We start from the raw sequence: 23,918 nt of genomic DNA, 5'->3' as shown, positions 1-23,918 counted from the left end.
AGTTCATTTTTAATTTCCTCATTTACTCAAAATTTAAACCAATTTCTTAAGCATGATAAAGCTTGTATCCATTATACTTTACTTGTCTACTTATAGGACTCAAAAATGAACTTGAGGGAGAGTCTAAAAAACTCTCTGCTTTGTCATCATTGACTATGGCTCAGAGCCTCAGACTGCTCAGTTAACAGTTTCAATTATTCTGGCAGGAGGCAAGTTAGGCAACAATGGCAGACCATTGCCATTGGTAATGTTCTCAGGAATTTATTGCTCTATACAATTTTTTCTTGCATTTGGCAAGTAAAATCCAAGGACTATAGTAGGACAGGCAAAAAAGGGTCAAGGGAGACCGGAGACATATGAGAGCAGAGAGCTTGTAGAAAAATTCAAAGAAATTGATGAATCATCCGATCATGAAAGTGTAATCAGAGAAACAGCTGTAAAAACTTAATAATTGGATTTGGAGGAGCTCAGGAGTATTTACCTGCCTTTTTACTGTAAATAATTTGGAAAAAAGTTAAGGTATTATTGCAGATTAACTACATCCAAAAAAATACTAGATTTAAATTGAGAAATTCAAAATGTATAAGTAACTTGAAATTTTTGTGTAGGTGCGAAATAGCTTAGAGCAAAATTGCTTAGATTGAATTAGGAAGCTGTATTTTGTATCCCCATACAGATTTTGAGACTCCTATTCTTAACTTAATACGCCCCGCCGCCTATAGGCTAATGCCCAAGCATGTGCTCCGATAAAAGGAATTTCCGCATCAGTCGCCCCACGCTAAAACAATTGCACTCGCATCGCTAAAAAATAACCCATTTTTGCATCTCTCCATCGGAGAGAACCGAAAATGGGCGGCAGCTATGCCGAATTCTCACTGCAGCATACTGGTGTACCGTGTACGTGTAACATCAATTGGCGAGTCGGTACGACCATGAAAATCTCAATATTTCTGGGAGTGAAAACTACGCTCCCAATATGTGACTGGAATGACGTGGCACATGTGAGACCGCTCTCTTATAGTGGGATATGAATATGAGAGTGAAATTTGCAACACCCAAATCAGACCCACGCCGAAAATCTTTCTTCACATGAGTTAACAATTTAACGGTAACGATTTCTAATTTTGTCCTCGGAGTTCTTCTCGCACGAGCCTGGAAGAAACATTAAGTTGTGCTTATTACACAGAATTAAAACGAATTTTGCGCTTCGCAAAACTTTCCAAGAACATATTTGAACAATCTATTATTACAAATCAAACGGGTTGGCAAAAAACGAAGAAAAGCTATTGATGTTGTATTCTTTATATATGGTACTTGTTTCGCCGGAATCCTCGACATAAGACCCTGAATAGATAAGTGTTTATCGTTTTGAGCGAATGGGCAACAATTACGGAAGGCATTGGCAAGAAAATGAAAGTGAGACGTGACCTCAAATAACTCAAGCACGCTTTTCAAGGTTAAATACAGATAATACACAAAAGAAACATGGATGGCAAGGAATATTTGTACTACGAGATGAGAAAACATGGAAACGCACTTCCCAAACTCAATTCTGATGTTGGCGCACGTTTGGTAATTACCTCGGAAACAGATCAACCATGGGCATTTTAGGATTAACATCATGCCTATATATTAAATTGAAGATGTATCTACAAATCGAAGACAATCAATTATTTGACGATTGAGATGAAAATAATCGTCCCATATAAACATTATCACCCATTATAATTTTCACATGACAACCTATAGAGGAACAAACGAAACTGCCCGCATTGTTGGTCACGTTCTCAGCGCTCATGGTTGAACTATATAAGGTTGACTCACGAGGATTTCCGTCTTTCAGTTCAGCTTTCTTGTTACGTCACGTAGATCGAGAAACGTAAACAATCCCTTCATTCCCATGATGGAGTGGTTGACTGGTTTGATCGCATTTCGGTGATTGGTGAATGCACGTGACGTCACTAAGATCAGTGACGTCACAGGAGAACATCGAACAACATCCGCAAAAATGAGCTTCTCTTCTCATGGGTCAAGCTTATATACTAGCTCAACCATGACAGGAAGCAACCGCGTAGTGCGGCTGCAGTATACCGACAAGGCAAGGCTGGACGTGCATTGTAACTGTCGCTTCCAGCCGCTGCTGGGCCTCTCACTTGCACACTGACTTCGGCTCCCAACAGTTACGTTTCGACCGTTGTGGCAGTATAAGTGTGTTCCACGCACATGCACTGCATTTATAGGTTTAATATGAATTTTCTTTGAGAATAATAATGCATACTATAAAAACGCTATTTACTTTTGAGAATTGAATTACTTTTCAGCATTAACATGTCTATAGTCCCGAGAATATAACAGATTCTTTGGTACATAGAACGCATTTTCTGTTGATTAAGAGAAGCTTGCGCCGAGGCATCACTTTCATTCATCATTGGAAGTCAACCCAACATGATGCGCTTGCCTGCCTAACAGTGAAACGGGAAATACTAAAGTTATCTTATGTCGGAGACGTTCTTCCAGTGATTGCTAATGATAGTCAGGTACTTCAATGATCTTGTGCCATCGTGGATTGGATTACAATTTAATATCAGGTTTAAGATGATTTATATTAGTTCATTCGTAAAATTCCTTGTCGGCTTGTGTGACGAAGTTAAAAATGTTTCATTCCAAGATAATTGTGTTTCATCACAATTCGTATATAATTCGTATGACTCATTTTAACATTCAATACTTTCGCTATGTTTATTTTTAGAGCATTTTCTCATTCATGAAAAAAATGCACTATTGTGCTCGCCATGTCCGTCTGTCCGTCCGTCTGTCCGTCCGTCTGTCTGTCTGTCAGTCCGTGACTTCACGTTTTCGTCGACGAGGAAATGCGCTCTCTGTCACTCACTGCAGTGAGTACAGTTATATTTTTTATTTTTATTTTATTTTTTATTTTAGTAAAGAATTTAAAAACTTGAATTTTAACAGTTTCGTTCCACTTAGCGGATCTGAGTAAAAAATTCATCGTCCGTGTGTAAATACCCGAGCGTCCTGCATGCTGGTGGTTCAAGTTTATGTTGCCGTAGCGGTCTAAGTACACTTAGCGGTCGATTTATCATCTGTGATTGGTGGGTTAACCTTGAAAAATTGACAGCGATTGGCTGACGGAGTTGCGAACTCGTAACTATTTATTTTATAATAAAAAGTGACTAGTATCTGTTCTATCGCAATCGTAAAATAACGTCTTTGATATGTGGGAAGCTACATCTTTAATTTAAGATATACGCATTTTGCCTCTTATACTGAGGCCTATTCTTCAAAATTGTTTTAAGTTCGATGTAATAATGTAGGAGGTCGAAAATTACAGCAAGTCGTAAAATTTAATGTACATTACGGACATGACATCTCACATCTATAAACCCCTAGAGCCTAGACGCTCCCTTGACCGATGCTATAGAGTCGCCTGCAAATAGAAAGGCCCAGCTTTGCTTACTGAGCCAACTTAGCGCTGTCAGGTGGCAATTTCCTCAAGCAACCGACGTTGTAAAATTCATTGTGTGTGGAACGGACTTCCCTTGAAAGGGAGAATGGACTGGCGTCATTATTAGAAGATGTTATAGCGAAATTATAAATAGTTGTTCATTGACGGTTAATGAAACTGTTTCTGAATTGTGTTTAAACCAGTTTTTTTAGACGGTTTTAAACTCACAATCGAGCTTTTTGAACTATTACTACACAAATTTTAAACGGTTAGTGTTCTTTTAACGGTTGATCTCATTTAAGCCGCAAATAATAATTAAGTATTAAGTAAGTTAATCAATTCAACCACACATTGAGTCATTGACACTAGCAAGATGCAAACACTGTGTATAATTTAAGCAAGGGAAACTGAGAAAATAATCTAATTGAATTAATGCAATACGCAATTTGGTTTTCTGCTTTCTTCTTTGAATGAAAATACCGACTGGCCTTGTTTTCTTGGCCTTGATCACATTTTATTTAGAATTCACATTTACCTGCATGTTTACTGATGAGTACTAGTCAATAACATTGATTTAGTAATGAGGAAACAGGTTGGCATATACTATAGGAAACGCCGCACGCAATATAAGGAATATTATTAATTAGTACCAGGCCGCGTTTAAATTATTTTCACCGGCTCTCGATCATTTGCATTGTGCCATATTTTCAAAAATTGTCAAAATCAATTCTTTCAGCTCAAAGTGAAGTTTCAAGATGTTGAGAAGTATAGCGATTCCCAAAAGTTCTGAATACGTCATAACAATTGAATTTAGCCAAACGCAAACACTGCAACCGATTTTAAGATGCAATTTGATTATGTGATGCAAAGACTTCATGATCTCAGAATTTAATAACGAATTTCCTCTGTATTAATCTGAAACGTTTTCTGCATGATTAAACTACAATGGCCAATGAATAATTTTCTAACATATTTCATCAGTACGTTTATAATGAACACTAACAAGTAATCAAATACGAGATAATATCAGTTATTGTTGTGACAAGTTGTATGAACCACCCTATAAACAATAAAAATTTTGAGTACTCAATAAGGATTTCGAATTATTTCGAAGTCATGATAGATGGCAAATTTCTCAAATCGCAATTCAATCAATCTCTTTCAAATTTTAATAATGTAATTATAGTTCTTTTAAAGGGTAGGAGCGTTGAATTATCGACGTACGTCACGGCTGATGCATTATTTTTTTTTATATACAGAAAACACAGCGTTTCTGTGATTTCATTTACATGCATACATTTACATTTTTGAGTATATATATATACATTTCACTCAAGATTAAGACTGCTCCTCAATTCAAAATCTATTGCTTGAACTGCGATTGAAAGCCATTTGTCAGTTCATGCCACGTGTACTGCGTAATGTAGCGTGTATATAATTAGCGGAATACCTAATCGCAATAGCCTTGAAGCAAGGCATTCCTGCAAGTTGCCTTTTATAAGTGCTCAAGACATTTTTTCTTTTAGTTTCTGGGAACTTCCATCCAGGTTCACGGATCTGACGGCATGGCTAAGATGCCTTGCCAAAGCGGAAAAAATTGTACCTTGCTATTTTTTTCACCCTGGACATTGTTATAGCAATATGCACATGGTTAATTTAAAAATAAACATAATACAAGCACCTAAATTTGGGCCTTCAACCCCTAACATAGCCGGTGTTATGAAAGTCTTAAACAACATGAGATTTTAGTCTTTTCCGTAACTTGAATTGCAGTGTTGATTATAACATGCATATTCAGACAACTTAAATTCAGGAGATTTATCCATAAAATCTTCGTCATATTTTAATGGATCTGATAATATTGAAGATGTTTTTAATCACTGAAGATACTCAAGACGATACTTTGAAAATAAAACAATTCATACTTTGCTTGAAAAACATGACGATACATAATGGACGATCCTCATAATGCTTCTGACCAAACAAGCTTCAGCAATGTCGTGTAATTTATTGTGCGGGATTCCGATTTGAAAATCCCAAGCGATTCTAACCATTTTATCAGTCAATCAATTCAAAACATTTCCGCCATCTCATAAATGTGATTAATTGGCATTCCCCCAGCAATAACATAAAAAAGTTAATGCGCTGCGGTGGTCGATCGAAGAGTTATTGTAAAATCAATGAAGCTTCACGAACAAACAACCAACATATTATAGATTTAATATATAACAGCAGTTACTCTCAGAACATCTGGAGAGGCGATTCACGAGTGTTTGGTCACACTCATGTCCTTTAAATATATGAGTCTCAATTTACCTTAACGTAGCAAGCTTTGAATTTCATTTAATCACTTGAGTGTCAAATTACAGGCATAAATTATGTTCACACAGTAAATTTGCAGCAAATTTCCAATTTACTGATATGAATTTAAGGGAAAGTGGAACAATTAGCGGCATCAAACAACACTATGATAAACGTTGGTCTCGACGATGTTGTATGCAGCGGTACTAGCCCTCGTTCTCGCAGATCTGTGATGATTGCAGCAGTTGTTCAAATGCTGAACTGAACATTATGACTTCTGTATTTTGGTGCAGTACATTTCAATAGTTTGCGGCTGCAGTTTACTCGCCAGTTTTCGAGTGCAGTATATTGGACAGTTTCTGATGCAGTGTATTTGAATGATTCCGGCGATGTAATTTTGTTTGCTAGTGTGGCAGTACATTCGAGCATTTCTAAGGGTGCGGTGTGGTACATTTTTTTTACAGTTCCCGCAATTTCAAGTCAAACAGAAGATATGCTAACGAGACTCTTCCTGTGCATTGTACAGTAAAGAACACAAGTACAGTCAAGGAGACAAGTACAGTAAGAAAACACAAGTACAGCAAAGAACACATGCAGTCAAAAATACAAGTACAGTCAAGAACACAAGCGTGCCTTCAGTCAAGACTGTCCACTTCAAGTCACGCGGATCAATGTTATGGTATCTTATGAAGAATCTTTGTTGCAAGGCTCCTGCTTAGGAAATACAGATATCGATATACGTATATATATTTCTATGTGAAATTAAATTTAATTGGTATATTGTGAAATGATATATTTAATAACGGTGATTTAGATATAATTTTCATATGTACAGAAAGTTTAACATATTTTTCGATCTGAAGTTGTGTTCTTTTGATTGCCACTAATCATGTCCCGATAATCAGTACAAAATTTTCAAACAACCAATACTAATAAATGTAAATAATATTTACTGAATAACTTGACCTTTTTGATTTTCTCCTAATATTTCAATAGGAGTTCTTTGCTGGAGGACACTACTGGAAAAACTGGGATTCTAAGCCATAGCATCGCATGCTATAGGACCATTTATTGGGTTCCCCAAAGTTATTTATTATAAGAACGTTGAAAAAAATCATCGTATAAATAATCAAACGAAAAATGTGTGAATCAAATTCACCAATAGCAACACAGTCGTTCCTCTAGAACGATTCAAGAACCTCCATTAATAAGTGGAATAAGCAAAATGTTATGAAGGACATAATTGATCGGTTGAAATTGAATATGTACACGTGGGTTAAGAATTTCTACTGTTATTTGTTGTCAAGGCATTTGCATGTATATCATCTATACGTATTACTGCTAAACATTCCACAGCCGTAATAAGTACCTTTTTTTTCAATCCAATACTTATCCGCCATTTTTACTTTAGCTTCCTTTGGTGTTTTTTTTTCATATGCAGTTTTTTAATAATAGAAGTCGTACGCTATCATCAAATTTTGAATATCTGTTTTGGTGATCGCATTCCCCGAATGTTTTTCCTGACTCATTATTTTTGGGAACGCTTGCATCCATCATTTTCATTTCAAATAAACCAAGCTGGATGAGAACGAGATGTCTTGGACAATTTTTGAACAAATTTATTAAAATAGTACATGATTGTTCACTATACAGATATAATGGGTGGGTGGTAGATAAAAATTCGAAAGAATTAAGTTGAAAGTTTATTTAACTTGAAGTTGTTTTCGAAGAGGTTGCCAAATTTATGGCTGGATAAATTTTAGGCTTACGATGGCAGACAACCCAACATTCATACCGGACGAGGTGGGTAAACTTTGTGTAATATTCGCAATAATGTTTGAAATTTAATGCATAAACACTTGCATATGTTAAGATTTTTGAGTAGATGAATAAATTTTTCGATAAAATTATTTAGTAAGATGAGGGTAGATCCAGGTATATTTTTTTCAGTTTCGCACGCTTTTATCCTCAATGTACAGAATCAAAAGAATTGATCTGTTAACGATGCTGGTGGTAAACCTGCAAGTGTATTATAGGCTCTAAATTAACGGAACTGAAGAAATTTTTCTTAATTAAATCCGATGGGTTTAAAAACATTACAGAAATTTCATAATAATTTGATAATGCGAATGCAACGTACCCATAGAAGTTCTTCGTTTTTATTTCATCAATTGAAATTAATTGCATCCAATCATTTGATTGAAGATAATTTTTACGAATCTTCCTGAAGCCAAAAAATTATTCTCAAAGCAGCCACACTAATAACAAATTTTGGTAATGAAAAACCTGTCCTGTATTAACATTGAAATAACGAAAACAATGATCCCTTATGTTACTCATTACTCTCACAACAGAGAACAATAGAGCCAGAACTACACGTGGCAAACAATGTAGTACGTCCTTCACAACAACAAAACAGAGGAGGAAAACTACCAGCCAAAATCCTCGACAACAACAAAGAAAATGGCACGCGTTCTCAATATCCTGACGAGATCACGTCTGTGACGATTGAGGACACAAGTGTTCGTGACGATGCACATGATCAGGCGCCGAATGGTCAGGTCACTGAAGATGCAGACTCTAATGGTCAGGTCATTGACGATGCAGACTACGTACCTGAACCTCTCCTCTATTCGATCGAGGATAGCCCGCCGTGGTATCTATCCCTGTGTCTCGGCTTTCAGGTAAGAACTAGGATTAAGTTTATGATAATATCAATTAAATATATTTGATGGCGGGTATTAAAATTTTATTTAAATTTCATGAATTTTTCTGTACTTTTGAAAAGTCAATACGGGTGTAAAATTTTGTGTGCATAGGCAAATTTTGTTGGTGGGAGAGAAAGCTGAAAGATATTGTTGCATATTGTGCAGTTAAAGATATTGTAGTGTATACTTTCCACACAAAAATTATTTTATGTGCCTTTTTATGCAGTGGAGACACGAATTTTATATGCAAGGTTTCAATACATGAATGTACGCATGCCGCGAGGCTTACAGGTCTAAAGGTCTGATTTGAGATCGACACTAGAATTCCAGCTCGGTATACAAGAGGGTAATTTAAAACAGGTTTGCTAGAAAAAATTTGTCTATTAAATTTGACAAGTTCTTTTGATTCCAGCTCAGTATACAAATTAATGGTTAATTTGAAAACAGGCTTGATTGAAGACAAGAGAATGTATTCTTTTAAAGATAATATAGTTTAAACCTGTTTGAAAGGAACAAATTCAGCAACCCTTTCATAATAATATAGTAACTTTAGTATCTATGATACAGCACTACCTCACGATGGTGGGAGGCACCGTGACCATCCCCTATCTGTTGACCCCGGCGCTGTGCATCTTGCCTCACGACCCAGCCCGAGGCTACATTCTCTCCACCATCTTTTTCGTGTCCGGGATCGTCACTCTCCTGCAGTCAACTTTCGGCACAAGGTTAGTCCTTCATATAGGGTCTATTAATTTTTCTGATTGCATGTATTCTAAAAATTTGTATGTGTTGTAAGATTTTACTGTTATGTTGCCTGATGAATTTTTTCTTATTTCATATATAAGATAATATTTTTTATACATTTGATTGGAAAAATAGTTATCTTTACTGAATATAATTTTTTTATATTTATTTTGGTTGATTGATAAATTCTCAGGTAGGTAACTAAAAAATAACATTGGTTATGGACGTTGGTCTAAGTTTGCACACATAATTTAGACAACTTTTATTGAATGAGATAATTACCCCCTGAAGAACATTGTACAATGTATGAAATGTTAGAAACTTATAAACTTTTTTACAGTCATCATTCCTCTCTCCGGATTATTGAACTTCACTAAATGAAGATTAATACCAATATGGGTAATTTTGATAATATTAATAATAATCGTGATTAACATCGGTAGTAAAATTTTCTCACAGACTGCCGATAGTACAAGGAGGTTCCTTTGCTTTCTTCGCGCCGACCTTCGCGATCCTTCATTCGAGTTTCGCGTCCTGCACGAGCGTCAACATGACGTCACTGACCCTGGAGGAGCAGCAGGAAGAATGGCAGATGCGCATGAGAGAAATACAGGGCGCGATCATGGTCTCGTCTCTGTTTCAAATAATCATCGGATTTACAGGTTTCAAAATGAATTTATTATTATGATAATTTTGATAATTCCAGATTATCTTGTGCAAAAGCGGTTGCATTCTATAATATAAAATTTAGTTTAAGTGAAACGTAATTCATTCCATATGTCAGTATTTTACGGATGATAAAATAATCATCGGATTTACAGGTTTCAAAAGGAATTTATTAATATGATAATTCTGATAATTCTAGATGAACTTGGGACATAAGCGGTTAGAATATTGCATTTTATAATGTAAAATATAGTTCAAGCGAAACGTAATTTATTCTAAATGTCAGTATTTTCCGGATGTTAAGATATTCATCAGATTTACAGATTTAAAATAAATTTATCTCTTGTGATAATTCTTGATGGTTTTGTGCAGAGCAGTCAAAATTTGGCATTCTATAATGCAATATTTAGTTTCAAGTGTACCGTAATTCAATCTGAATGTCCGTATTTCATTTTAAAATACTAATCGGATATACAGGTTAGTAAAAAATTTACCGTTTTCACTATTCCTGGTAACACTGTTCAAAAAACTTTCGAGGAGTTCGTTTCTTTAGAAGCTAAATTGCAAGGTTGAATATGAATTTTAACTCATATAAATTAAAACTATGCGTGCCTTTGACATCCTCAATCATGACCCAGAAAGTGCATAACTCCTAAATGGGTAAGGTGTTGTACACTCCTTTTGTATTGTGGTTTTAGTATTTTGATTTTACCGACACTGCATTCGGAACGCTTAAGCTCCCATACTTAAATATATTAAATATACATTTCCTCTACTTCAGTCATCGGTATACTTCTTAAAAGTATGCTCTAATTACAACAGTCAGATGTATTCCATTGTATTTAGAAAATTAATGAGGAATTTCATCGCAAAACAAATACAATTCGCTAGACACTTGCACTCGGCAACGCATGGCGAAAGATAAAATTTAAATTTCTAAAATTTCAATACTTCTAAAACTTAAATTTCTCACAAGTTTTCGGCACAGGGTGTCCTTAGTGTCCTAAAGATACTAAATATTTAAAATTTAATTACTTTTAAAATTTAAATTTCTTACAAGTTTTCGGCACAGGGTGCTCAAGCCAAATAATTTACTAGTAGCTCTGGAGACAAATCTATGGCAGCAAAGATGCCATTCTTAAACAAGGACTCTATATAAATAGCGACGATGTCTGCTGTCCTACCTATGCGTTTTTAGACAACTTGGCATTCGATCTTCTTCCTAAGCTTAAATTTTTACGTGGCTATTGAATACATTCCGCAGTGTGTAGATTATACTAAGGACATCCTCATTCATAACAAGAAATAATTTTGCATTCATACAATAGTTATTTGTCCTAATAACAACAACCTAATTATTAACATTTTCAGGGCTGTTTTTGTTGGAAAAGTTCACTAGGTAACTCATGTTGCTCAGTATTCAAATAACGACAAGAATTGTGGAAGAAACTGAATGCAACAGAAGTGCTGACTCATCACTTTTGAAAAATCCAAAAGCTTTATAACAACTGATTATATTTTTTATACGCTAGAAATTTCATCGTGATGTACCCAATATCAGTGCTATAATATTAGGAGATATTATTCTCTTAGGAGCCACAAGGCTCGGGAAGTCTTTCGATCCCAGCATCAATTTTTGATATGCTTGTCACACTAACTTGTTATGAAGACTAGACATTCGCAGACACTCATTGGACATGGCCCTAAAATATTTAAAGATTCACATGTTCCTGCGCCGATGCCGAAAATTTGAACATTCTTTTAAACTATGCGAAGAATCGATGACTTACACAGTTGGAAGGTTACCAGAAGCAATGCAGATGTCTGTTCCCATAAAAACCCTACAATTTTCTTTCCTGCCTTGAAGCAAAGACTTTTTATCCCATACTTATCATTTTTCCTAGCAAACCCTACACTTCGGCACCCAATCATAATATGATTCGTTCATCACACCCCTGGCGATCGTGCCAACCGTTTCACTCATCGGTCTCTCCCTCTTTGAAGTGGCCGTGGACAAAGCTTCCAAACACTGGGGCATTGCTGTCTTGTGAGTCACGTCTGAGTGAAATAGTTACTAGGTTACTCATGGAAATTTAGTATTGTATAGGGTAATACTATAGTATTCGACTAAAGGTAATAACGAACAGTTGCATGATAGTGAAAAATAAAAAAATACTGTCGCACTCATTCAAAGAAATTAGTACATTGTCATGATTATCTATCATTTAATTAAATTCCATAGATGGCCAGTTTTGTGATTTTTCTTAATTTACTTTCATTCTATTGACTCACACTTGACCCACGTGAAGAATTATGACGTAAATTACGAAATACATGTTTAACGGAATTCTGAAATTTCCCATAGTTTGAATACTACCGGTTTTCAGGACCATCGTACTAATGGTTCTATTCTCGCAATATCTACGCGACGTCGGCATTCCTTTTCCAGCCTGCAGTAGAAAAGGCATCTACTTCAATAACATCAGGATATTTGGACTGTTTCCTGTGAGTATTATTTTCCTTCCTTGATTCATATGTAATTTCAAGATATCGAAAAACAGTGCAGCAAGTATCAAGGAGCAGTGAAACTCAAACACATTTTATTATTTAATTTTGATTTGACTCTTGTTCTTCTTGTAGAGCGTTTTTGCACTAAACAACTAATTTATCAAGCCCACTGAGCTAGGAGCAAACAGAATATCCATCTCCATTAGAATCCATCTAATCCTCCTCCATCTCATAGAATCCTCCATCTGCATTAGAAGGTCTCGTGTAAGGGATTGCCCCTTATACAGTTTACTATGCTTTCTGATCACGCATGGACTGACGCGGTAAGATCCCCGCCATTCGAAGAAACGTTGGTATATGACATCACAAACATGCACTGGGACGATTGGCCATTGTGTGTTACCGTCACCATACTCTTAACCTACATGTTCAAATTCATATAAAAGATTGGATTAATATTATTTTTTTTAATTCTAAGATTTCTAACGTGAGCCCATTAGCTATTTCTTAAAAAAACGAATTTGGCACCGAACATGCACTAGTTGCTACATCATGCTATGACTACATTATACATTGTAATGTCAAATACAGAAGCTTGATGATCATCTGTTGTGGTGATCTCTTGATTTGCTGGTAGCTTTAATAATATCAAACAAACCTTGCATGATTCGCTAAAGCATTTCTGAGCTGTTTATATGTGGAATTATTCCTGAAGTACTAGAATACATACAAGAACTTGAGTTGCGCAACTCTGCCCCTAAGCCGAAAATAAGCACATCATGCAGCTACCTTAATTCATAACAAATTTTAAGGAAATTGCTTGAAAATAATTTATTATTATTTTTACAAATGTTATAGCTGTTTTAAATTTTTGTTCCAGCTTCTGATAAACGGCTAATGTAAAAAATTTTAGTACGGTAATTTTTTGTTATTGTGTTATTTCGAGAATGAATTATTAAATGTATATGGGAGCCTGCATGGCCAACGTAGCTTTGTTTGCTTTTAAAATTTCTAGCAAATTTCCTAAAGATAAACCATCGTTCCTCACTATATCATAACATTTCTGGTGGCTAAAAGTTTTTTATAACGTGAATACTAAATGATCTCGACAATTCTCTTGCTCCTGCAGTAAAACGGCTAAAAAATATTTTAAAAACCTCAAAATCGAATCGTTTATTCTTTGTCTGCACCTCAAAATCAACCCGTATCTTCCATGTCTGCACCTCATAATCTAACCATCTGCCAATTGACTATCTTTATGCAGGTGCTCATTGCAATTCTGTTGTCATGGGCGTTTTGCGGCATCCTTACAGCCACCGGAGCCCTGTCCGAAGACTCGGCCGCTCGAACAGACAAGGTACGTAACTCCACTTAAGCGACCTCCGAGCTGAGGTAAAGTACAACTTCTCATAAGTAGCTTGACGTGAAAATTATTTTATAATACCACCGTTTAGAGTTACGTCTACCAAGCAGTACTTGCGTATTACATAAGTCGCTACTTGTAACTAGCGATTTTTTGATAATCCGGCCCCGTATGCGTAACTCCATATGCGCAACCTCAAAGCTGTCGTAAAGTTAATTACAGCTTCTCGGTTATAGTTCGGCGCCGAAATCTTTTAATAAAACCACTTTTTTGAGTTGAGTATTAGCGTGTACTAAGCGATATTTTGATAATTCGGTCCCAGGGGCCATACTTTCAAAAAACTCGCTAAGTGAACTGAAGTACTTACGCTCTATTTTCTTGTCTATGATTGGGGGATTTTACTGCAAAGGCAGTCAATGATTGGCATATGAAAATACGACATCCTAATTTTTTTTTAAAAGTATAGGCCCAGCCGCTTAACTACACTTACGCAACTTCCGAGCTGTCATAAAGTTAATTAAAACTTCTTGTACGTAACTTGACACAAAAACGTTTTGATAATAACACCGTTTGAGTTACGTTGTGAGTAACTACACATAGCCGTTTCGAGTACTTACGAAACACGTAAGTCACTACGTGTACTTAGCGGTGTTTCTATAATCTGGCCCCAGGCCTCGGAGCTGATCGCCAACAGCCCCTGGATCCGCATCCCCTACCCCGGACAGTGGGGGACTCCCACCGTGTCCGCTGCAGGAGCCTTCGGGATGCTGGCTGCAGTCCTGGCGTCCATCTTGGAAAGCACCGGCGACTATTATGCTTGTGCCAGACTTTCAGGTTAATGGATTTGAAATATCATTAAAAAATAACATATTTTAGTTATTTTGCAAGCAATAAAGTTGCACATGATTGTAGCGCAACTACGTTAGCGTAGGTACTGTTCCAAATCTCAATTCCGGGGAATTTCGTACCCTTTTCTGGTCATTGTTTATGGCTAACACGAAACTTATACTTCCACTTTCCAGGATTATCTGCCTAATTAAACTTTGAATAAGATTCGAACTATTTATACGCCAGGTGCTCGAAGAAAATCCTACCTCTGCGGTATCCATTACGATTTTAGCTAGAATAAATTTAAAACCACTTCATCATTTTACACCGTCTTTATTAGTCTCTTGGAAATTCTTCATACGCTTAACTTAAATCGGCGTACTCCAATAAATTCGTACTTTTATTTTAAAGTTAAAAGTATACACAATCTATTAGGAAATATCAATGAGTGAGATATTTTCCCTTATATTTTCCTGCTGTAGGAGCCCCACCACCTCCACGGCACGCCCTCAACCGGGGCATCGGCATCGAAGGCATCGGCTGCCTCCTGTCAGGAGCCTTCGGTACCGGCAACGGGACCACCTCCTACAGCGAGAACATCGGCGCGATAGGCCTCACTAAGGTAAAAAAATTCATTCGCTTAGGATCAAAAGCGAAACAATTTTCGGGAGAGTTGTACACTCACGACGGGGAAGTCGGTGCTATCAACATTGACGAACTAATGCAAATTCAGATTTGGACCGTTGTTAAATTATTAATGGAAGATCATGCTCTTGTGAGAGGAAATCGGTGTCAATATTCTCGACGATTTTACACACTATTATGCTGAACTCGAGTCGTACTCTAAGCCTATTTAATTAAAATCACCCGAAATTGATCGCTCAGTATTTACATGAGCAGAATTAATTTCGTTGCCTTCCGCGCGATAGGGTTCCGAGTTTTTGTCGCTATGACAAAAGGGTGTCGCAGGGTGGCCCATGTCGCAGGGTGGCCCAGTGGTTACCGTTCAGGGCCCATACATTAAAAAAACTTAGGAGATCGTAAGTTCATCAGCCAATCATTGACGGCCTGTCAAGCAAAATCCACCAATCAAAGACATGAAAATAGAGCGTATATAAGTACTTATACGTTCACTTAGCATGTTTTGAATGTTGGGCCCAGAGTACCAAGATTGGCGCAGGTAGGTTTGGGTTCGATTCCAGCTCTGTGCGCCAGTTTCTGGTCACAATCGGCAAGGAGGCCGGGCGGTTAAGCCCAGCAGAATTGTAGCAGTAAGTTGTGAGTTCGAGACCGCAAAATGCTGTGAATATTCTGCCATGTTAAGAATCGGCGATAAACCTAAGGCCTACTAAACGCTGAAACCGCTATTATGAATAACTTGAAGCTAGGTGCGAGTAATTTCAAATGTATCTTATGAAATTCATTTAGAGTTGCTCGAATATGATCGACGAAATACCTCGTCATGTTAGCATGGCTCCATGAAACATTTCGTTTCTAGTCGTTTAATTGCTATTACGGCTCATATAATAAATATTTATAAATTAGTTCTATCGACGTTGTAGATTAGTTCAAGTTTGGCTTGTCACCGATTCTTGACGTTTCAGAAATTAAACTACTTAAATGGTGCATTTCCCTCAACTCACTGCTCCAATCATGATTTTTTACCCCCCTCCCTCCGGCCACCAAGCGTATTTCGATCACGGTTTCTACAGCTATCTGAGTTATAAAACCACAATTCAAAGCTCAAATCTTATTGATCATGATTTCCCGGCCACTCTAGAAATAGAATATATAAATTCCCGAAAAAATGAAATTTTTCTGGTCGGAAGTCGACGGGTGTTTCAATTCGGCGGGGCAGCATGATCGTGGTAGGAGTCTCGAGGAAATTTTCAGTTATACAAGACAGGAACCTGATTTTTTGCAGGTCGGAAGTCGACGGGTGATCCAATTCGGCGGAGCAATCATGATCGTGGTGGGAATATTAGGGAAATTTTCGGCTGCGATCGTGACAATTCCAGAGCCCGTAGTGGGCGGCATCTTCTGCGTGATGTTCGCCATGATCTCCGCGGTGGGACTCTCCGCCCTCCAGGGCGTCAACTTGAACTCGTCCAGAAATCTTTTTGTCCTGGGCTTCCCGCTGTTTTTCGGGCTGGCGCTTCCCAAGGTAATGTGTTAATTACACTAATGTGAGTCTTTTTCATACCATGAATAATTTATATGATTGAATTATATTTAATTTAATACTATTATTTCAGTGGCTTGAGGAGAATCCCGACGCCATACACTCGGAGACTGTGCCGCAGCTGACGCAGGTTGTCGCGGTTTTGCTCAAGACTTCCATGTTCGTGGGGGGATTCTTGGGCGTCTTCCTGGATAACACTATCCCAGGTGCATTGATGTATTTCAAGTTTTAAACTACGCATATTCAGTTATGTATATGTGCATTGAATATGTATATTATAATTATCTTCAAGGATAGGTAAATTTCGTGTAGAATCTCATTCACGGCTGCTGACTCTCTCGTGAAACGTGTAATGTTTGGTGTTTGATGATGTTTGGTGTGAAACGTGTAATTATACGAAATTCATGATTTTTTACTCTTTCTTGAATTATATGCTTCTAATTTTATGAATTGAGCCATAGAAAAATTCTTTATTTGTTACCTATTGGTTTGAATAAGATAAGATAGCCTGATTCCTTATCCTTGCTCCAACAAAAAGCAACAAACTACAAAGTTTATTCAAGTTTAAATCAAAACCTTATATATCGGCAGTAAAAATTTCTTAAACAATTTTCTATCTTTACAAAAACGTGATGATTGCAAAGAAACTTAATTCATCATTGTAAAAACGTGATGAGATTTAAGTTTCTTTGAATTGAACTAAACGAAGGCTACAAACGTAGTTTGTTCACACTCACAAGAGGGCGGAGTAAGTCATTATCCCATCAGACAAACGACGTTAAATCAGCGTTGAAATAAATGTGTTTTGATTGAATCAATGTTGATTAAACGTTGTTTCACCATCGTTTGCCTGGTGGATAAACTCGTTCATGCAGGCAGCGACAAGGAGCGAGGTTTGGAGCAGTGGAAGGCTGACCTGAAGGCTTCAGAAGGTGAAAGCACGGACGCCACAACCCGAACTTACGACCTCCCCTTCTGCATGCCTCTCATTAGAAGGTGAGCCTTCAGGCCTGTTTAACAATTAACAGGGCTTGTTTAATAATATTATTTCTAATTAATATTATCGACGATGAAAATCTGACTGGGACCCGAACTTACGACCTCCCCTTTCTGCATGCCTCTCATTAGGAGGTGAGTCTTCCCTTGTCAGGGCCTGTCTACCAATTAACGGACCTTGTTTACTGATATTAAATAGTAACAGGCTTGTTTACTAATATTAAATAGTAACAGGGCTTGTTTACTAATATTATATAGAAACAGGGCTTGTTTAATAATATTATTTTTAATTAGTATTATTGACGATGAAAATCTGTCGGGACCCGAACTTACGACCTACCTTTCTGCATGCCTCTCATTTCGAGGTGGATCAGGGCCTGTTTAACAATTAACAGGGCTTGTTTACTAATATTATATAGTAACGGGGCTTGTTTAATAATATTACTTGAATCTAATATTATTAACGATGAAAATCTGACGGAGACATTGCATTGGCCACTAGTTCGTTTGACACTGCATGCTGTTAACTTACATTTATTAACGATAAATGTTCGTACATTCTCCATAAATTCTCATCCGTAAAGCACGAATCATTCACAATGCTAAACAACTTTATTATACTCAAAGCTTCTTCATCAAGATTTATCCTCATTTATCATTGATCAACCGAACCGCCTCCATATTGCAAAAACTCTTACAAAAGTTTTAACAATTATAAACTACCTGTTAACTCCTAAATAAATAATATTAATTTTAATGATGTCCAAATAATGGAAGAATGATTATCGTTGATGCTAGTATTTAGTTTTAAATCAACGTATCTCAAAGACAGAGCAACATCATTTATTAAGCCCAAAATTTTATTATGCCTTCCAAAAATAGAAAACATTCACCGTGAAGGTCTCAACTGTGGCATTAACCAAAACACATTCACAATTATCCTATTAATTATTATTAATTATATTAATTTTATTCTCCAGAATACCTTTCCTGGAGAAAGTGCCCTTCAGCCCCACGTTCAAGAAGTGGACTTTCAAGAAGAGCTCGTGACGCCGCGCGAGTGCCACTTACAAGTCCAGTCTACACTCAAACAAATAAGAGAGACTTTGTCCTTTTTGCGAAGTACTTTTGGCCCTTGATTGTTTCCCCCCTGACGCAGTTTGGCCCAGCAAAATGACGTATCTGTGCTACGTTCGTTCTCTGTTCCTGCTGTCGCTACTTGGACGATGTTATCCATTCATTTTTCTCAGGGTTTATTTTGGTATCATTTAATTAAATAACCGATTACTAATTCACTTTTTTAACCAAAATAGTTTATTCGTTGCTTAATGAGCCTGAAAGAAACGGATGTCTTATGAGGATTTCCAGCACTGAAAATTTGTGACAGGAGCTATGGAATTTTTTTGTCTGAAATTTGTCCGAATAAAATATTTTATTTTCTGCCGTCAGTGCGGGCGTGTCTGAACCTGCGATCCCTGGAAATGAAAATTTTCTAATAAATGTTATCGCATCATGCAAACAATGTTTTAAAATTTTGTATGACGGCAATATTAGGGATTTTATTAAGCTTTTTCAATAAAGACGTACTAGGGTGTAAATGTAGTATTTTAATACGATAACAAATATCGTGCCTGCGTACATATATTGTAGCTGAACGAGTAGCGTCATTGTTTTTAATTAAAAATTCTGCACTCAGAAAAATTATTAGATCAGAATGTCTAAAAAGTGCTATGATTTCTACACGTAGCAATGATACGCTCCTTTCTTGGCCAAGCCGGGTCAGAGGCGTATAAAACTGGGCCAAACATTTGTCCTAATTATATAGAACATATAAAAAACAAATATGCATAAATCAAAGTAATATCTCACTTAGTACAACATCTTCTTTAGTTCATAAGAATTGCGGTCGTCGATCAATTGAAGCAGCAGAAGAAAAATATATTTTCATTATATATTATGCAAGTTTGATTGAAGACCAGGATAAATAAAGATTTATCCTGGTCTTCTTATCCTTTCTCTGTTATTTAAAAACTTGCATACAAAAAGTGCTTCTGACGAGCCGAAGCATGCAACATTATATTTTCTTTATATACTGTGTTTTCTACAAATATTATATTTTCCATTCACATATTAAATTTCTACATATATTACACTTCACATATATTATATTTCATAAAATATAATGTATTTATTTATATTATATTTTATATTCTATAAAATTTTATATAAGTAAAATATATATTATGATTCGTAAAAATATCATGTATGATCTTTATCATCATAGCAAAAGTGGTAATTGAAAAATTACAGTAATTTAAATTATTGTTAATATAGTTAAATTATAGCATCAACCTCCAATATTTCTCCTCATAAATAAAAGAAAAATTTAACTTATACCAGTTTGGAGACCACTGCACTAGTGGGTCAACAGTGCTCATAAAGTGTGTCACAGATGAAGGGTAGAGGCCATGCTCACTCATTCATTCATTCATGCATTCATGTTTGTGTATTTTTAGCGCATTTTCTCATGTATGAAAAAAATGCACTAGTGTGCTCGCCATGTCCGTCCGTCCGTCTGTCCGTCTGTCTGTCCGTCCGTGACTTCACGTTTTCGTCGACGAGAAAATGCGCTCTCTGTCACTCACTGCAGTGAGTACAGTTATATTTTTTACTTGAATGTCATTCACCGGTTGAGTGAATATTCAATCATCTATATTTTATCTTATAAATCAATTGTACTACAAAACAAGAAATTATCCAGTTCATATGTATATTTTCATTATCCAGTTCTATAATTAATCGATTCCATTGGAGGTATAAATGAATCCAAGTTTCAAGATGATAAAACAAAACAAATGTGTGTTGACTGGTTTTGAATTAAATGTATATCGTATATGCATCCATGTCTTTTATATATTATGGATTTAAATTGCGCAAAAACATCAGAAACAAATAATTCGATTTTCGATCTCATGGTTGTCTTATTTCGAGTAAAAAATATAGAAGAAAAAAAGTGTAAAATTATAAATGAATACTAATATAGAATGAAGATAATAAAATATGCACGAATAATAATACATAGTGAAAAAATTAAATTATGGATGAATAATAATATAGAATGATAATATAATAATATAAATGAATAATAATGTAGAATGGTTACATAAAAAAATAGAGGAATAAATCGTTCGTTATCGATTATTATACCATAGACCTCTTTGAATCCTTCTCAGTGGATAGCAGAGCGAAATTAAGGCGTGAACTCGAGGTCCTGCATCACAAGATCCATCAATGGATGACATCAGGCTCGGCTGCTGCATTTATCACGCCTAATTAAGATTGCTGCTCAAATTGCTAATCATCCTCAATGAGACCATCCAATTATCATCCAATTATCTCAACGTCGTTCTTCACAAAGTGGATATGGTTCTCGAACTGAAAGCAAAACCGGGCCATTTAGAAAATATGTATTCCTTTATCTCTGAAGTCTCAGCTAGTCTCGTTTGGAATTGGTTTCAATTTGAAAATAAAAAGGTGTATCTTGACAATTAATGTTATATAAGGAAAATATTTTTGGACTGAATATGAGTTTCCATAAATTGATCCATGTGAAGTCAAAAATTTATCAACAAAAAGAAAACAAAAAGTTGTAACATTATTTTTTCACTTACAGGCCTATTTGAAGCTAATTTAATCAGATTTGCGAATAATTAAAGGAATAAAACATCATAGATATTGTTGCTAAATATTCATTGAAAATCAGTACAGTTATGCAACACATTGTCCAACAATAGATCACTCCCAACAGACCTGATGTTTCTTATCTTAAAATCCAACAGCGAGATGGTGATACACATAAATTAATATAATTCTTGTACATAAAAAGTCATTAAGAATTTTAGAATAGATTCTATTGCGACATACTGCTTTCGGTTTAGTCATTATTACATACTGTTATTTTATTATTGATTATTATATTGCACTGATTATTATATCATACTGATATTATGACGTACTTCAATTGTGTCATATGCGTTGAATAAATCATGTAAATTGCGTTTCATTACAAACATGTAGTTTCTTACATGATTTTTTTTTGCTGTGATTTTCTGGGCGAATAAAAAATTAAGATATAAATCCTGGTTCCATCGCTAAGCCAACATTATAGACTCTAATAAAGACAATTCTTTTAGCGATATTTTGAATTAGGGAGTTTCTGGGACGATTTTTCTTGAATCTATTATTATATTTAGCCTGCCCACTATAGCAAGACTTGTAGTATGGCAAAACATCTTATTACTTCATATAATACAATAGATGTTACACTTGATGTTGCAATAAATGTTGCACTTGATGATACATTCAATGTTACACTTGATGCTACATTCAATGTTACACTTGATGCTGCATTCAATGTTACACTTGATGCTACATTCAATGTTACACTTGATGCTACATTCAATGTTACACATGATGATACATTCAATGTTACACTTGATGATACATTCAATGTTACACTTGAAGCTGCATTCAATGTTACACTTGATGGATACGCTCTTTGCGGGGCAAAACTGGGTCAGGATGACACACACGCACGCCCATCGTACATCGCGATACGGACGACTTTTATTTAATTTCTTTTAGCGCAATATTTGTGCACTATTTATAGTATTTAGTGCAGTATATTTAACGTTGTTAGTTATTTATAATAAAAAAATTATTACTTAAGCTTTTGATTTAAGAATCGGCATACAAACATAGAAAATGACCAAAATACTACCAAAAAAAATTAGAACGGTTGATTTTTTCAAGACACTTTTTATAGGTATCATTCTATTGTATTTTGATACTCAAAGACTACTGCTGTATTTCCGAATCCAGTTGTCATCGCAGTCACATTGGTTGTTTTCGTACAGATTTTTTCTCCGCATACCTCGTTTCAGTTCATTACTCATAAACCGTTGAAATGTTCGTTGAATAGAAACTCCATTTTGCGATGAATGCAGGTCAAGAGTCCCCATTCACCATATTTATTGCCCGCCATTCCAAGATGAATGTAGAGATGAAGCTGCCATGCCACGGCCACGCAGTCGCGTCTGGGCGTCGGTGTCGCGAGGTGCGGTGTGCCTTCTCCGTAGACTTTATCCAGCCAACATAATTTGATATCATAGGCAGAAAAATGCGACTATATTTGGGCTCACTCTAAAAAACAATGTCCATATGTCAGAGAAAGATTAACGAGGATCAAAGTATTGGGCTTTGGAATCAAGTTCAAAGAGGATATCGCGATTGTGTACGCAAGGGAGAGTGTCGTAATTTGTGATATTTACAGTGACCGGAGTGCCTCGCGGTCACGACAGCGTAATAGGGTCCCCGCTCTATCCAGTGAGTATCGACTGACTTAATTTTAACTTCGAATACCTCTAAGCTCGTCATCAAATTTAGAATTTTTCACTTTAAGATGGATTTGTTTTGGTGATTTAACAACGCCCTGAAATACATAGGTTGATGGGTTGGATTGATAAATGTTAATCTTCACATTATGTTCTAACGAGCGAGTTTGATGATTCATTTTAACCTACCAAGATGTTTGATGATTCATTTAACCTACCAAGAGATTTTTAACAGAAAGAAGGAAAGAATTTTTAAAACCTAAAGAAATGAGGTTGTAGGAGATTTAATCTACAGAGAAATTTTAAAGTGAAAGAAGAGGAAGAAGGAGACATTTTTAAAGGTAAAAATTATGAGGAAGTGAAAGATTAGAATGCGTTTTAATTTTGAAGCTTCGTTGTTACCTTCGTTTGACAATTTAGTTACAAAGATTATTTTTTCTATGAATGAAAATTATATGTACATCGTAATGAAATTAAAATCATTGTGGTAGAATAAATTATTATTATATATCAGAGTGATGTCAGCTTTAAGATTATGCAATGCCAGGCCTTTGCAGCTTATAGATATCGTAGAATTTTCAAGGCTAGCTGGACCTCGAACCCTCAACTCACTGCTACAATCTTGGTCATTTTTACCAACCGGCCCATCGGCGAACTGGACATATATTAACCAGTATATTCCTTTGTTTCGGTACTGATCAAAACGTAGGAATATGTTACAGCGAAACATTCATGTTACTGTGAAACTTACTTCTATCAATATATG

At 36.0% G+C, this 23,918-nt stretch overlaps 1 protein-coding gene across 1 annotated transcript; it reads left to right on the top strand.

The window, feature by feature from the left end:
- The first annotated feature begins 7,213 nt into the window (after positions 1-7,213).
- LOC108667457 (solute carrier family 23 member 1) lies at positions 7,214-19,158 on the top strand. The gene is given in 13 exon segments (XM_047882749.1): positions 7,214-7,567; positions 8,119-8,448; positions 9,040-9,197; positions 9,676-9,897; positions 11,792-11,929; positions 12,270-12,387; positions 13,655-13,747; positions 14,425-14,587; positions 15,064-15,203; positions 16,506-16,745; positions 16,837-16,969; positions 17,639-17,759; positions 18,740-19,158. Coding segments are annotated over 13 exon segments (1,959 nt in total). The 5' UTR covers positions 7,214-7,534; the 3' UTR covers positions 18,810-19,158.
- The last annotated feature ends 4,760 nt before the right edge of the window (positions 19,159-23,918 follow it).

Source organism: Hyalella azteca, unplaced genomic scaffold, assembly GCF_000764305.2.
Source record: "Hyalella azteca isolate HAZT.00-mixed unplaced genomic scaffold, Hazt_2.0.2 contig11239, whole genome shotgun sequence".
Lineage (NCBI taxonomy): Eukaryota > Metazoa > Arthropoda > Malacostraca > Amphipoda > Hyalellidae > Hyalella > Hyalella azteca.
The sequence above is the reverse complement of the archived record's forward strand: the minus strand, read 5'-3'. Positions and strand labels throughout refer to the sequence as shown.